Source organism: Seriola dumerili, unplaced genomic scaffold (assembly GCF_002260705.1).
Source record: "Seriola dumerili isolate Sdu_G_001 unplaced genomic scaffold, Sdu_1.0 BDQW01000050.1, whole genome shotgun sequence".
In the NCBI taxonomy this organism is placed as follows: Eukaryota; Metazoa; Chordata; class Actinopteri; order Carangiformes; family Carangidae; genus Seriola; species Seriola dumerili.
Genome location: NW_019174305.1, coordinates 3,548,830 through 3,562,220, shown reverse-complemented (window position 1 = coordinate 3,562,220; position 13,391 = coordinate 3,548,830). Strand labels below are relative to the sequence as shown.

General features: G+C 39.4%; 2 protein-coding genes across 5 annotated transcripts in view; both read left to right on the top strand.

Annotated features, from left to right (window-relative positions):
- Positions 1-6,581, top strand: part of rin2 (Ras and Rab interactor 2) — a 36,854-nt gene extending 30,273 nt beyond the window's left edge. For 3 of the 4 annotated variants that reach the window (XM_022739949.1, XM_022739950.1, XM_022739951.1), the window contains 5 exons: positions 222-304; positions 767-992; positions 1,154-1,285; positions 3,942-4,105; positions 4,474-6,581. In XM_022739949.1, the coding sequence (XP_022595670.1) occupies positions 222-304; positions 767-992; positions 1,154-1,285; positions 3,942-4,105; positions 4,474-4,800 (932 nt within the window). In that variant the 3' untranslated portion in view covers positions 4,801-6,581. Of the gene's footprint in view, positions 1-221; positions 305-766; positions 993-1,153; positions 1,286-3,941; positions 4,146-4,473 lie in introns of all 4 variants that reach the window. The other variant, XM_022739952.1, reaches the window with a different exon arrangement.
- Positions 6,582-9,686: 3,105 nt separating this feature from the next.
- The window catches only part of LOC111217937 (NACHT, LRR and PYD domains-containing protein 12-like), a 10,838-nt gene continuing 7,133 nt past the window's right edge, over positions 9,687-13,391 (top strand). The window contains exons 1-2 of the mRNA XM_022739985.1: positions 9,687-9,830; positions 11,049-12,678. Of these exons, the coding sequence (XP_022595706.1) occupies positions 11,066-12,678 (1,613 nt within the window). The 5' untranslated portion in view covers positions 9,687-9,830; positions 11,049-11,065. The remainder of the gene's footprint in view (positions 9,831-11,048; positions 12,679-13,391) is intronic.

Here is a 13,391-nt window from a genome sequence, read left to right as displayed (position 1 = left end):
ACAGAGTGACTGACAGTTTTAGTTTTGTTGTTTCCAGTCTTTAGTCTTACTAATGCACGATGACGCACTTTCAGTTGTTAAACATTTTTTTTTTAATTTTACAAATCATTTGCTTGGAGAAATAATAATTTATTTATCTACTGGTGTGCTTTAATAATCAAAAATGTCTGTTTCTCTTTTTATCTGTGCGTGTGTGTGCGTGTGCGTGTGCGTGCGTACAGACCAGGTGCTGGAGAAGGCCATGCACAAATGTGTCCTGAAGCCTCTGAAGAGCATGATCGAGGTGGCTTTACATGACTTCCAGGTCAGGACTTTATTATGTTACAAGGTTATTGTGTTTGGTGTAGGAATTGTTAAACTGTAGAAATAAAAAAAAAGGGAACAAACATGATATTTGACAGTGAAACATCAATCACTGCACTCTAAACAGATGTCTTTTTAGTGGTAAATGTGTTGGCACGCCTTTAATAATCAGATGGAAATTTTTCTCATTATCATAAATAGAAGGAAAATTTCCTTTACAAGATACGAATCACACATAATGTACAATGCATTGTTTTGTGTGAAAGAAAATGGACTTACTTACCTTAAATTGTAAGAGTGACTGCTTGACCCTAACCTTTTTTTATCAATCATAATTAAATCAAAATAGAATCCATCTCTATGAGAGTTATCAATCTTCTCATCTAACATATAAGCAAGAAAGTGAATAAGCATGTTTCCCAGAATGACTCCTTTAACCCTGTGTTTGTCTGTTTTTCTGAAGGTGAGTAGTGGAGCTTGGCAGCAGCTGAGGGAGAACCTGGCCCTGGCTAAAACCAAGAGGCCCCAAGAGCTGGGGGTGGATGGGGCTGTGCCCCCTGACGCCGTGGCGATTGAGAAGATCCGCCACAAGTTTTTAAACATGAGGAAGATGTACTCCCCTGAGAAGAAGGTGTCTCTGCTGCTGCGTGTGTGCAAACTCATCTACACCATCATGCAGGATAACTCAGGTATGAAAAAGTGTGAGGTGATGGTGATGTAGTCTACTCTCGTTTCTCCTACCTCAGTCATAGCTTCAGATTCTGTTTATTTATGAGCGTCGCTATGTCTGTCTGACCTGTGTGGCCACCACACCTACCTGCCTCTCTGCTCTCTGTCTGTTTCCGTCCAGGGAGGATGTACGGTGCTGATGACTTCCTGCCCATGCTGACCTATGTGGTGGCTCAGTGTGACATGCCTCAGCTGGACACAGAGATCCAGTACATGATGGAGCTGCTGGACCCATCTCTGCTCCAAGGAGAGGGTAGGTCATGTAGATTTGTTCAATTGATTGTATTAATGATATTTCATAACATTAATACTAAAAAATATCACACAATATAAAGTACAATATCACATACAATGGCCTTTACCCCTCTGTTATCTAAGTATGGAGCTGCAGTCAGCATGTGTTTAGCCTAGCTTAGCTACCAGCACTTAGCACCCCTAAAACAACAAATTGTTGTTTTTACATTTCTGTTTGTGTCAGTATTAAAATACATTAGATTCAACCTGTTCATTTGTGTGCTTTAGAAATGTTGAAAGATGATTTTTTTTTTCTCTCTCTTTGGACAGAGCCAGACTCATTGTTCCTACTGTCTTTATGCTAGGTTAGGCTAACCACATGCTAACTCTAGCTCTGTTGAGGCAAACAAGTGCTCTGGTGATTTGACACTGATCGCATAAGTGCATTTTCCAAAATGTATTCCTTTAAAGCCCCACAGTAAGGTTCAAATAGCACACAGGAAAACCCAGGAACTCTAATTTTACCTGTGTAACTGATGTGAAAGGGAAAACAACTTCACAAGTAACATAGGCTCCTGATGTTTCGATTGCCAGAAAACCTTTACCTTCACTTTAATATACAATGTTGGATGTTTCTCTCATGAGGTGAGGCACATTACAGTGTGGTGTGAGGTTAATGTGAGGTCCACTCTGCTGTATAACCCGGTCAAAGGAAGGTCTGCCCGGGGGGGTGGGGGGGTGGGGGTAAACGGAAGAATACCTGTCCAGTTTGTATGGTTGGAAACGGTTCATATCATTAGAAATCAAGGGTGGGGGTCACATATTCGACGCCACCAGAGGATTTTTTTTCTCCCTGCAGTCACTGTTCGCTTTGCAGTATTCAGAGATTGGAACTCTTTGGAATCACCTGGTTTTCTGCACTAATTGGTGTGTAGACAAATGTAGACACACACAATTTCTGTCTCTTTATTGAACACACCCATCAGTAAAAAGTTATAGTGAAAAGTAAAGAAGTTAGTGAACGGCAGCAACAAGCTCAAACAAGCTCTTCCAGAAGCTGTGGATCAGATCTGCATAACATTCATTCAATGTCTTCAGGTGTGAATGACTTTCTGGGTCATTCCACAACATATCTGTTTGGTTAAGGTCTGGGCCTTAACTGGGCCACTTAAGGTGGATTGTTTGAAACAATTCTGTAGTAGATTTATTTCTGTGTTTAGAGACCTCGGCAAACTTGATAGCTGTCCAGGCCCAGCGGCAGCAAAGCAGCCCCAAATCATGATGCTTCCTCCACCCTAATCCTCCCTTCACCTCTAATCAATATTTTTATATTAAAAATTAATTAAATGACCTAGTGTAATGTGAAATCTGTCACTGACAGACAGACCCACAGAGAATTATCACCCAGCTCTGCAGTTCTCCTCAGCTTTACTTTACAGGCCAATAGGTAAATGCTAAACTAAAGCATAACAGTTGCACCAGTGGAAATCAATAATGCCAGTTACACAGCAATTTCTACCCAAAGTTAGCTAATGATAGCTAACATAAGTCACTACAAGCTGCTGGTCAAACCAGACTATTAAGGCTTTAGCAACAAAAACAGTGTAGTGAGTGTATTTAACTGAGAAAGCTTGTTGTGAATTTAACTTTGTATTTGTAAAAGGAAGAATGTCTCACGTTGACCGAGCAGTTACAGTAAGGCACAGACCGCTGTGTGAGTCTTTCATGGCCTTTACATGAGTCAGAATTCAACCTAAAGCTCTTTGGAACGTCACTAATGACTGAAAACAAAACTGAAAACAGACCTGATTATTACTTCTGCAGCATTATGGTCGTGGTCATCAGTGTCCACATGCTGCTGAAATAATTGCAAAGATGTCTTTTTTCACTTTTGTTGTGGGAGATTTCCACTTGCCAACAATGTTATGTTTTTGCCCGTGTATGTTTATTTGTCAGCAGGATTACGCTAAAAAGTACTGAGCCGATTTGCACTGAACTTGTTGGAAGGACGGGACATGGGCCAGAGAAAAACCCATTCAATTTACTATTAATTTGAATTTTTTTTCTCTGAAGTCGGGTGTATGTTTAACATTGCCCTTCCAGTTCATCTTTTTTAGCTCATTCTAACACAAGCCTTTTACCAGGACCATGTCAGCTGTGTTGAGTTTACCAGGAAGGTGTAGAGAGGTTCTTGAGATATATAGACATGTGGAAGGAAAGCCCTCCTGACCTTAGTAGGAAATTCCATTGCGTGTTTGATTTGAATGGGCTGGAACAAGTTCACAGGAAAAAGGACGCTGAACCCTCCCAAAATGAAATATTTTCCTAGCGTCAACCTGTCTGGCATGTAGCCTCATTTAAGAACTGCTTTAAATGTATGTGGTGTATTACCTTTGAACTTCATAGTTGCACTTTGAACTTTGAGCTAATTATTTGAAAAATGTAATTTCTTGCTCTGACATGAATTTGTGAAATATTTACTAATAGCATTCCATGAGACTTTAAGGTGAATGCATCTATCTCTGACCTTTCTGATTCATTTCCGTTACAAAAGAAATTAATCAGATGAATGAGGAAGTGTTTATATTAGACTCTTCAGCCAGTTTCATTTCTATATAATTAGCCAGGATGTGTTTCACTTAACATTTCAAATGTCTTTCTCTCTTCTACCCCAGGAGGGTACTACCTGACCAGCGCCTATGGGGCCATGGCACTTATCAAGAACTTCCAGGAGGAGCAAGCAGCCCGGGTGCTGAGCTCCGAGGCCAGGAACACTCTTCACCAGTGGCATCGGCGACGCACCGCTCAGCGTTCAGCGCCGTCTGTGGACGACTTTCAGGTATCACACCTGACCTGAGCCCAACTTGAACATCCAGGCAGTGAGTCTAAGTTGTACCAATTACAAATGAAGCCAAACTTCTCGTGCGGCATTGGAAAGGTGCATGAAAAGTGTCAGTGACAAGGAATATATCTACAGTTTTCTACTATCATCACAGCATGTGGACTGGAGCTGTGATTTTATATTTTTGGTAGAAAGCACCCTCTAGTGGAACATTAAACAAACTGCATGTGATTCCTTTCTACAGCTACACGGTAACTGCATGTGTTTTTACTGCCTGCTTGCTTGACTCATTAATAACTATTCTTTGCTAATTCTCTGCCTGTTCTGCCAAATTTGAACACAGGACCTTTTGTTTCTCTCTGTAGAACTATCTCCGTGTAGCCCTGCAGGAAGTGGACACAGGCTGCACGGCCAAAACCCTGCTCGTCCACCCTTACACCACCACAGAAGAAGTCTGCTCACTCTGCGCTTACAAATTCAAGATCCCCAACCCTGAGAACTACGCACTGTTTCTGATCACCGAGGACACCAGCCAGCAGCTGGCCCCGGACACACACCCTCAGCGCATCAAAGCCGAGCTCCACAGCCGGCCCTGTGCACAGATCTTCCACTTTCTCTACAGGAGGGTGCCGAACCTTAACCTCTGTATTCCTGCCGTCATGCAAAATGGAAACTGCCTTCAAGTTGAATAGCGGAGGGGAGAATGTAACAGCTTGTTGCACTTGATCCAGAACTGCAGTAGTTGGTATTCTTGTGGTGCTTGTAGATGTTTGTTTTGCTGATAGATTTGAGGATTTCTGGAATGGATTTAGCAAACAGAAACCAAGCTGTATATTGGCATATTGATGCAGGTGTTGAATATGAGATTTTGATGGCATTCAAATGACAAGATTTGTTTTTTAAAAGAAATGACCGAGTGAAAGGATGGACTCTGGAAAGTGCTGAGGTTTTAACTCTTACAGCTCAGAAATGTTGTTCAGATATGGGTCAAGAAGGCCGAATTATGGTAACAGTTATTAAGTTTAAGTTTATCTCAAGTTATCAACAATGAAACCACTTACTTAGAGTCTACTTGGCCTTTATCTGACTTGGTTGGAACATATGCTGAGCGGAAATTGTTGGATCGTGTACAGAGACTGATTGGCAGGATTTTTAGTATGTGAAATGTTTTTATATGGAGATGAAAAGTTCTTGAGATTGTTTGACGTGTATAGCATTCTCAAATCAGAGGTCATACAGTAAAATAATACATATTATGTAACTAACTTTTGCCTTAACTGCTGTTATCCCAGGTGCCTTCAAAAGGCTACATACTGTATGCTACTGAACGCCTTCAGCTGTCGTCCAGTGATTAGTCAGCTTGCATCAAAATGACCTATTTTAAAACGTAATGCTAAAACATTAATTTAATAAGTAAGATTAACTATTGTAAAAGTTCTGATTGTTTGTTTTTTTTGCTCTTAAGATTTTTGTCTGCAATTGCTGGTCAATTGTAGCCTGTATTTCTTTGTAGAAATATTTTTATATTCAAATGTTTCTTTTTTTTTCATCACTAAAGTGACAAAGATTTGTATTCTGATTTAATATTTCTATACTGGACTCATTACTGGACTTGTATTTATGCCAGTTATTTCTCAAAAGTCAAATTACAACAACACTGTTTCTACTGTTTGTTATGAAAAGCTCAGAGCCGGTTGTGGAAAAATATAAAAGTCTCCTCAAACAAAGCTGTTTACTGACTCCAACATAATATTAATTTTCAGGGAAGTTTATGTTATATTCTTTTTCAGAGGAAATGTCAATTCTTTGGCATGATATCAGATATTATTGTGGCACAGTACCTGGAAAAAACCCTAAGAGCAAAGGAACTCACAAATAATGGCCAAATGTAGACACATACAACACAAATTACACTGATTTGCAAAAAATGTATGAAATCCTTTTTGGAACCTGCTACAGAGGTCTAAACTGAAGGTGCTATGGTACAAGTGTATTCATTGATTTGATGCATCAAGTTAAATAAACTGTTCTTGAGAGGGCCTGGTCTAAGAGCTGGAACAAAGTGTATTGTTTAACTGTTTTTTTTCTGTGGCAGCATCAGGAATTAGCACAACACTGACCCTCCCATACCTTTGATCACAGCCATTTGAAACTGGCTTGGACAGCAAAGTCACATATTCACAATAAGGTATTATGTAACCCTTATTGTGTTATGTAATGGGTTGGGACTAGCTGATAGCTTGCAGGAACTGTTGGAAGTATCAAACTATGGTCCCTGTGCCAAGAAATGAAATATTTTATGGCTCAATGGCCATTTAATCCTATGCTAACATGTAACACACCTCTGTCACAGACACTATGACCTCTGCCTCCTGACTCTTTCTCGGACACATAACACAATCATACCAGTTCCAAAACACAGCACATCTTCTTATTCAAGCTCTTTTTCTTAAGTTCATTTATCTCAGGGACCATGTACAAAATACATTAATCACAATAAAAGAGGAAAGTTCCTTGTACCAGAATTTGCTTCTAGCTAATTTCCATCTGCGCTCCCTGGGCAGGTGAGGAACTACAAATAGGCCAACATCCTACTCACAACCATGCAGACACACACACACATACACAAACACACAATAACATGCTTCATATGCACAAACACAGCACAGAATATTCATATCAGAATAGTCCATACATGTATCCAAGGTTGTAAAAACAGGTAATCAGAATGATGCTCAAAATAATGCTAACAAGACTGGTTAGATAAAATACATTTTTAATGCAATGAGAGAAAACATGAAAGTCTGTGCAGGTTTTCAGATCAACAGGAGGCTTATTCCGCTTCATAATAGCCTCGGGGGGAAAAGGCATATACAAATTACATGCATGCAAATTACACACCGAAACTTAAAACTTGACTGAAATATACTCAGCATAAAGCATGAGGAAACACCAGTGTTACTAGACATTCCTTTGATTACATCTGAGGATATATTGTATATCTGACCAGGTGTAATCATTAAAGTGATTTTCTGATATGTACTATTATATAGCAATACGCATTGCATGTCTACTGTAGTACAATGTAAAAAAAAGCTGACATTAATTTTTGAATGCTATAGTAAATGTCACAGCTGTCATTCAGACATAAAAATCATTGTAATCGTGCATAATATAATACACTAAAAATGGTGCAATGCATCTCCCCAGCAGGATTTCTAAGCAGATTTTGGGGGTAAGAGGCCATTTTTGGTTTTGTGACTGAGGTTTAAAATTAAAGAAACTTTGTTGACACCACTAATAGTATGCGGTCATCCAAAGAAGTCAGTCACTCTGATTAATGCATCTCATTATCTGTCGGCCCTCCACTCTCACAGTCACATCTTGAAAATGTTAGCAGTCTGGCTTGGGGAGTAGAGAAAGGCAGGCCTCATGCACCACACCTGTACAAATCACCTGGGTGGGAGTAAGAAATGCTATGTGTTCACCTGTTGAAATTGTAAAGATAATGACCTTGTTGTGAGGAGATTCAACTGATCATAAGCGTAAAATAAAGGGGAGATTATATATATATATGTGTATAAATATATATATATATACACATATATATATGTTAATATAATATCACAGTGCTGTGATCAGCAGGATTTACTGCAGTTGTCTCAGTAGGTCTCTGTAAAGCAGTAGTGGGAAAACAGTGGCCTGGGGGCCAATTCTGGCCATCCAATAAAAACATTTGGCCCCCTGATGAAAACTGAAGTTTTCACATTTGTAGTTTACTTCAAAACCTCAACATCATTCTTTACAAATCTACCGTAGGTAAGACTGTACAGTAAATGCAAGGCTCATAAATCTCAATAAATACAACCTCATAACATTTAATAAAAATCAATTCTCCTTGTGTTCGGACAGGCTGTTCGAACTGCTGGGATTAAGTCAAATAAATTTGCAAGATGAATAAACCAAGTCAAAAATATAATTTGGCTGCTGAACAGAAGAGATTTACAATTTCATTCAACCACAATTGAAGCAGACACTGTTCATTGTGTGGAAAATTACATCTCCAGTCTTGTAATAGTAAAATATACTGAAAACATACATGCCTACATTTTTACTGCACCTTTAAATGTTGGCCCTCCCATAAACAATGCTGAAAAAATTGGCCCCTTGTTGATCTGAGTCACTGACCCCTGCTGTAAAGCATCTGCTGCCAAGGAAAACAGAAATGCTTGATGTTCTGATGGAGGCAAATAGATCCTCAACATGGAGCAGATGTAATCTAAACTTGTAAATCCTGTCTTCAGAATGAACAAGTGTCCAGCAGTTCTGCTGGGCTAACCCCTTCTGTCTGCATCAGGATGTAGAAGACAGATGCACTTAAACAGAGTTTAAGATCGGTCATGTTAGGTTTCATGATTGCTCTTATGGCAGGATTCTTTTCAATGATTTACAGTTTTTAGTTGTTGGTTTGACACAAGATAAAGCAACGAGATCATGACAAAAATTTTCAAATCAACAACTGCATCTGTGAGCTGTTTTTATTGTTTTATTGTGTTCGTCAGTTAGTTGTTGTTGGTTTTATGATAGATTCATTGATAGTGTAAAAAAACAAATATAGCCTATATTTTATTCTTCCTAACATCTTATCACATCAACACCGGATAAGCAGATAAGCCTGTATATGAAAGTTATTGTACATTTTAAGCATTAAAACTTTCTCTAGTGTTTCTATAAACAATGAAGTTCATTTTCAGATGTGGAGGCATTTCAGATTTGACCTGTAGAACAGGGCAGAGGGTGACCAAATTTCAGGCTGTGAAATTTTCATTTTTTTTTCACTTTTTCACAGGCATAAAGGCAGAATGAATTATGTTTTATTTCCATGCTCTTATTACACATAGAATGCACATAACCTTTGTAAAACTTGGATAGCAGCTCAGTGAGGCTTCTGGAAAGGTGGTTCATGGTGGCTGACATCCCGTCAGATCCATCACCCAGCCTCAGTCAATAAGGGACTGGCAGCTGAGGGTAGTCGTGATCATTTGCCATGGCTGAGAAATCTGAGCTGAATTGTGCTGCTTGTTCCATGCACAACAAACTTCTCGGGATTGAATTCTTTCAGGACTGCTGGGTGTTTGTCAGAGAGGACCATCATGTCATGAACATGTACGAAGAACCACCTGGAGTAATGAGTGTGGTTGAAACCAAACTAGCATGCTTGTTTCTGATTAGAATGTTAGTTAATGTGCTAACTCGCCACATAGTGTCTTTTGATTCTTTTAACTTTTTTGAAGTTGTAAGTTTTTTTAATTACTAAGACATAAATTGCCTCCATTTGAAAAACCTTGGAGTATGTAAATTATACGCTGAAGCTTTCGTGCTTTAATCATAAAACGCGTAATTAGCTTGCCCACCTGCCTCTCAAAGATACATGCCACGGGTTTGCCCAGTCTTCATGGTTCGTCGCCGTCATTGACAGCACTGACCAGCAGGGGGCCACACAAAGAGAAGTCATGCTGACGTGACGTCTATCAAAGTGTCGGCTCACTTCTTGAGTATTTGCATCCATGCCCATAAACTGTGTGCCCAGCCCCCTCCTCCAGTGAAGGGTGCTGTACGGATGAAGTTCTGTACACAGTTAGAAACAGTGAAATCAGTGTTCACCATCGACGCTGTCTGGTCTCTGTCTCTACACAGGAAACGCTATGTAGTCTGTGTTTTGGTAAGTCTTACGGCACCTAACAATCCATAAGTTGATAAATATAACGTATTGCCATCAGCAGCAGCTACACTAACACTTAGTAAAACTGCTGGTGAAAGACTGTTTAACTAGCTGGTTAAATCTTTCTATCCTTCTTTCAGCAGCTCAGGAAGTACTAGCACTGCTTTCGTTTCTGTTGTGCAGCTACGCTTGAACTAACTGAGGGTAAAGCCACTTAACTTGAGGTTTAACGTTTCTCTAATGAGATATTTGAAGTGAACCAAATGGTTCTCGTTAAGTTACAATATTTTACAATGGCTTTAATTTGCTGTAGTTAGGGTTGAATGAAATTAGGCAATCTGCATAATCAACTGGTGTGTAACCAAGAGAAACAGGAAATGAGCAAATAAAATGAATGAAATGCAAACCTCAATATCAGATTAGGTCATGCATGATGCTACAAATTTATCACAACAACAAATCATTATGTTTATCACTAGCAAAAATCATGGTTGCTAATTAAGATTAATGGCCATTGTCAAATAATGTTAAGTCTGCAGTGGTTGTTGGTTGTGATTTATAAAGAAATATGCAAGTTATGCAGAAGTCAGATTTTGCATTACAGAATGACTTTTGAAAACATGCATTGAATATGCTGTATTTCTTGTAGCCTAAGTCTAGAACTTGACTTTACCCTGCAGAGCAAAAATGAGTATTGTGATTGTCCTTCTGCATCTGTTTACTCTGATCGGTGTAGACCACAGAGTTTGTTTAAATTCAAGATACCAAACCTTAGATATTTTAAACACCGATAAGTTTAATGATGAAGTAAGCTACAGTAAACCATAATGTATACTACTGTGACAGACACTAAAAACACTACATAATCATATCCCATTATTAAAAGGAAAGTCTATGCATTTTTTCCATTCTGCCATATATTTGAAATGTATGGCAAGAGTGGTGAAGTAATTAGCAATTATGTTGCAATGCTGCTCGTTTGTATTTTGAGTATGCAATTAACATGTAGTGTTAAATGGTGCATAAAGTTAAGAATATAGCAAGTCGGTTTTGCTACATTAAGGACTTTTAATTTTCACTTCCTCTGCAGAAGAACAGCTTTTGGTTGCTGCAGGCACATGTTTTATTTCCATATATGAAAAAAAACAGTCAAAACAGCAGTTGTTGTATTGCACAGCTGAATATTAACTTCTAGCTTTACACTCCCCATCTTTCCAGGAACCTCTGCCCTTGTGATGGATCTCCAAACCGTTCTCAAAACCACGCTGAAGAACAAATATCAGAAACCGAATGAAGTGTCTTCTGAAAACTCATTACTCCCTTCAAGACTTTGCTATTGGAAGCCCAGGCATGACGATGCATTATTTGATTTGCACGAGCATGAGTTTAGACATGTTGACAAGTCTAGCTTTCATACGTGGGTTGTTTTTACAACCGTCCCGCTCACAGATATTTTATCATGTGACTGCAAACATAACAGCAGCAAAAGAACAGTCATCACTTTAGGAGTGAGTGGAGTTGGAAAAACCACAACCGTGCAGAGCTGTGCTCTTGAATGGGCCGCAGGGAAGGGATACCATGATATCCACCTTCTGTTTCCTCTCACATTCTGGGAGCTAAATTTGCTTAAATGCAAATTGAGCATAATTGAACTACTCCAGACATTTTACCCAGAACTGGAGGAGCTTGATGGTTCCAGTCTAAATAAAAACAATGTGTGGTTTGTCCTTGATGGACTGGATGAGTATAATCTCCCGCTAAAATTCAACGGTCCAGCAGTGAGTGATGTTTCTGAGGTAACCACAGTGGATGTTCTTCTGACCAGCTTAATCAGGGGGACTTTACTTCCCAATGCTCATGTCTGGATAACAACCCGGTATGCAGCGGCAACACAAATCCCTGATGGCTATTTGCTCAAAGAGACTGAGCTACAAGGGTTCAGCAATGAACAGAAGGAGCAGCACTTCCGAACAGTTATCGGTAATGATGATCTGGCCAACAAAGCCATCGACCATATGAGAATATCGAGGAGTCTTGACTTCCTTTGTCAGATACCTTCAATCTGCACCATCCTGGCAACTATTTTGAAGAGTCAACTAAAAGCAGACCAGGGGTTTAAAATCAATCCTTTGAGTCTTACCCAGATTTACACTAATCTGGTCAAAGCATCGAACTCGGCTTTTATTGCCAAACTGAAAAACCTGGCACTGCTCCGGATGGCAGAGGGTAATGTAATGTACGAGGATGACCTCTCAGAGAGTGACATAAGTGCTGAAGATGCATCAACTTTCTCCAGAGAATGTCCACTTGTGTTGAGAGAAGAGAAGGGGCTGCATAACACCACAGTGTTTCGCTTTGGTCACTCAAGCATTCAGGAGTTCTTGGCTGCGTCTGCCAGACTTGACGACATTGAAGCGAGTCCTTTACGGTCTGACTGTTGTCAGCATCTGGTGGAAGAGGCGTTGCAGAGTGCTGATGGAAAATATGATGTCTTCCTACGCTTCATCTTTGGCCTTATTAAGGAGCGTCATATGCTTGGGCCCACTGATCAGCTGTTTGACTACACCAAGAGGAAGATCCTGGAGAACATTATGTCTTACAGTGCTGTGAGTCTCTTCCACTGTCTGAGGGAGTATGACAGCCAGGCTTTACTGAATGAGGTGAAGTTCTTTCTGAAGTTTGGCTCCTCTCCTATTGATGGGTTCACACCAATGCATTGGGAGTTTATGATCCAAAGGACCAGGACTTTTGAAGGGATGAGTGAGACTTTTGAGATGGAGGTGTCCATGAGATGTGATGAAAGACTCCTCAGGCAGCTACCAGCTATTTTGAAATCAAGGAAAGCCATGTAAGTTCGTACTAATTAGATTCAGCCTCTATTATATGACATACCCTCCATAAATAGTTACACATTTTCTTGTGTTGTGTTGGCTTTCTGTTCCAGCAGAATGAATTTGAAAAAAAATATATTTAGAGTCACCTCACCCAGATCACAAAAAATACATTTTTTGATTGTGGTATTCAGATAGTTTCAGATATATGCAGCCAGAATTCTGTTACATCTGCTTCTTGGTCTGTGGATTATCCCTGGTAACTGGGAAATTGTTCAAGGTCTGATGCAATTTTTCAATGTTCTACACTACAATCAAAATTCCATTTGCCTCTGTCATAATATTGTTGGTTTTGGTCTATGTGTTGATATTAAGAAAATAAAGAATACCAAGATTAAACAATACAGAGTACAGTGGCCCGTGTTCTTTTATTTTGGCGCTGTCTTCCAGCACATGTAAAACAATGACTGAGAAGTAGTAGAAGTGTTAACTTTCAGTTTAAGCAGTGTCTAAAAATGTTATATCAATATATTCAATAATAAGTCTGGGAATCATAGCACTTTTTATACCTGGTCCCCTGCATCATAGACTGCTGACCCATATGAATGTAAATACAGTCCAAGTAATTGGTCAGTACACACAAATCCCAAGGAAAACATATTTTCTCAGTTACTAGTATTGGTACCGTAGCCATACAAATACTGATGGTTTTTATTTTCCGTATATGACC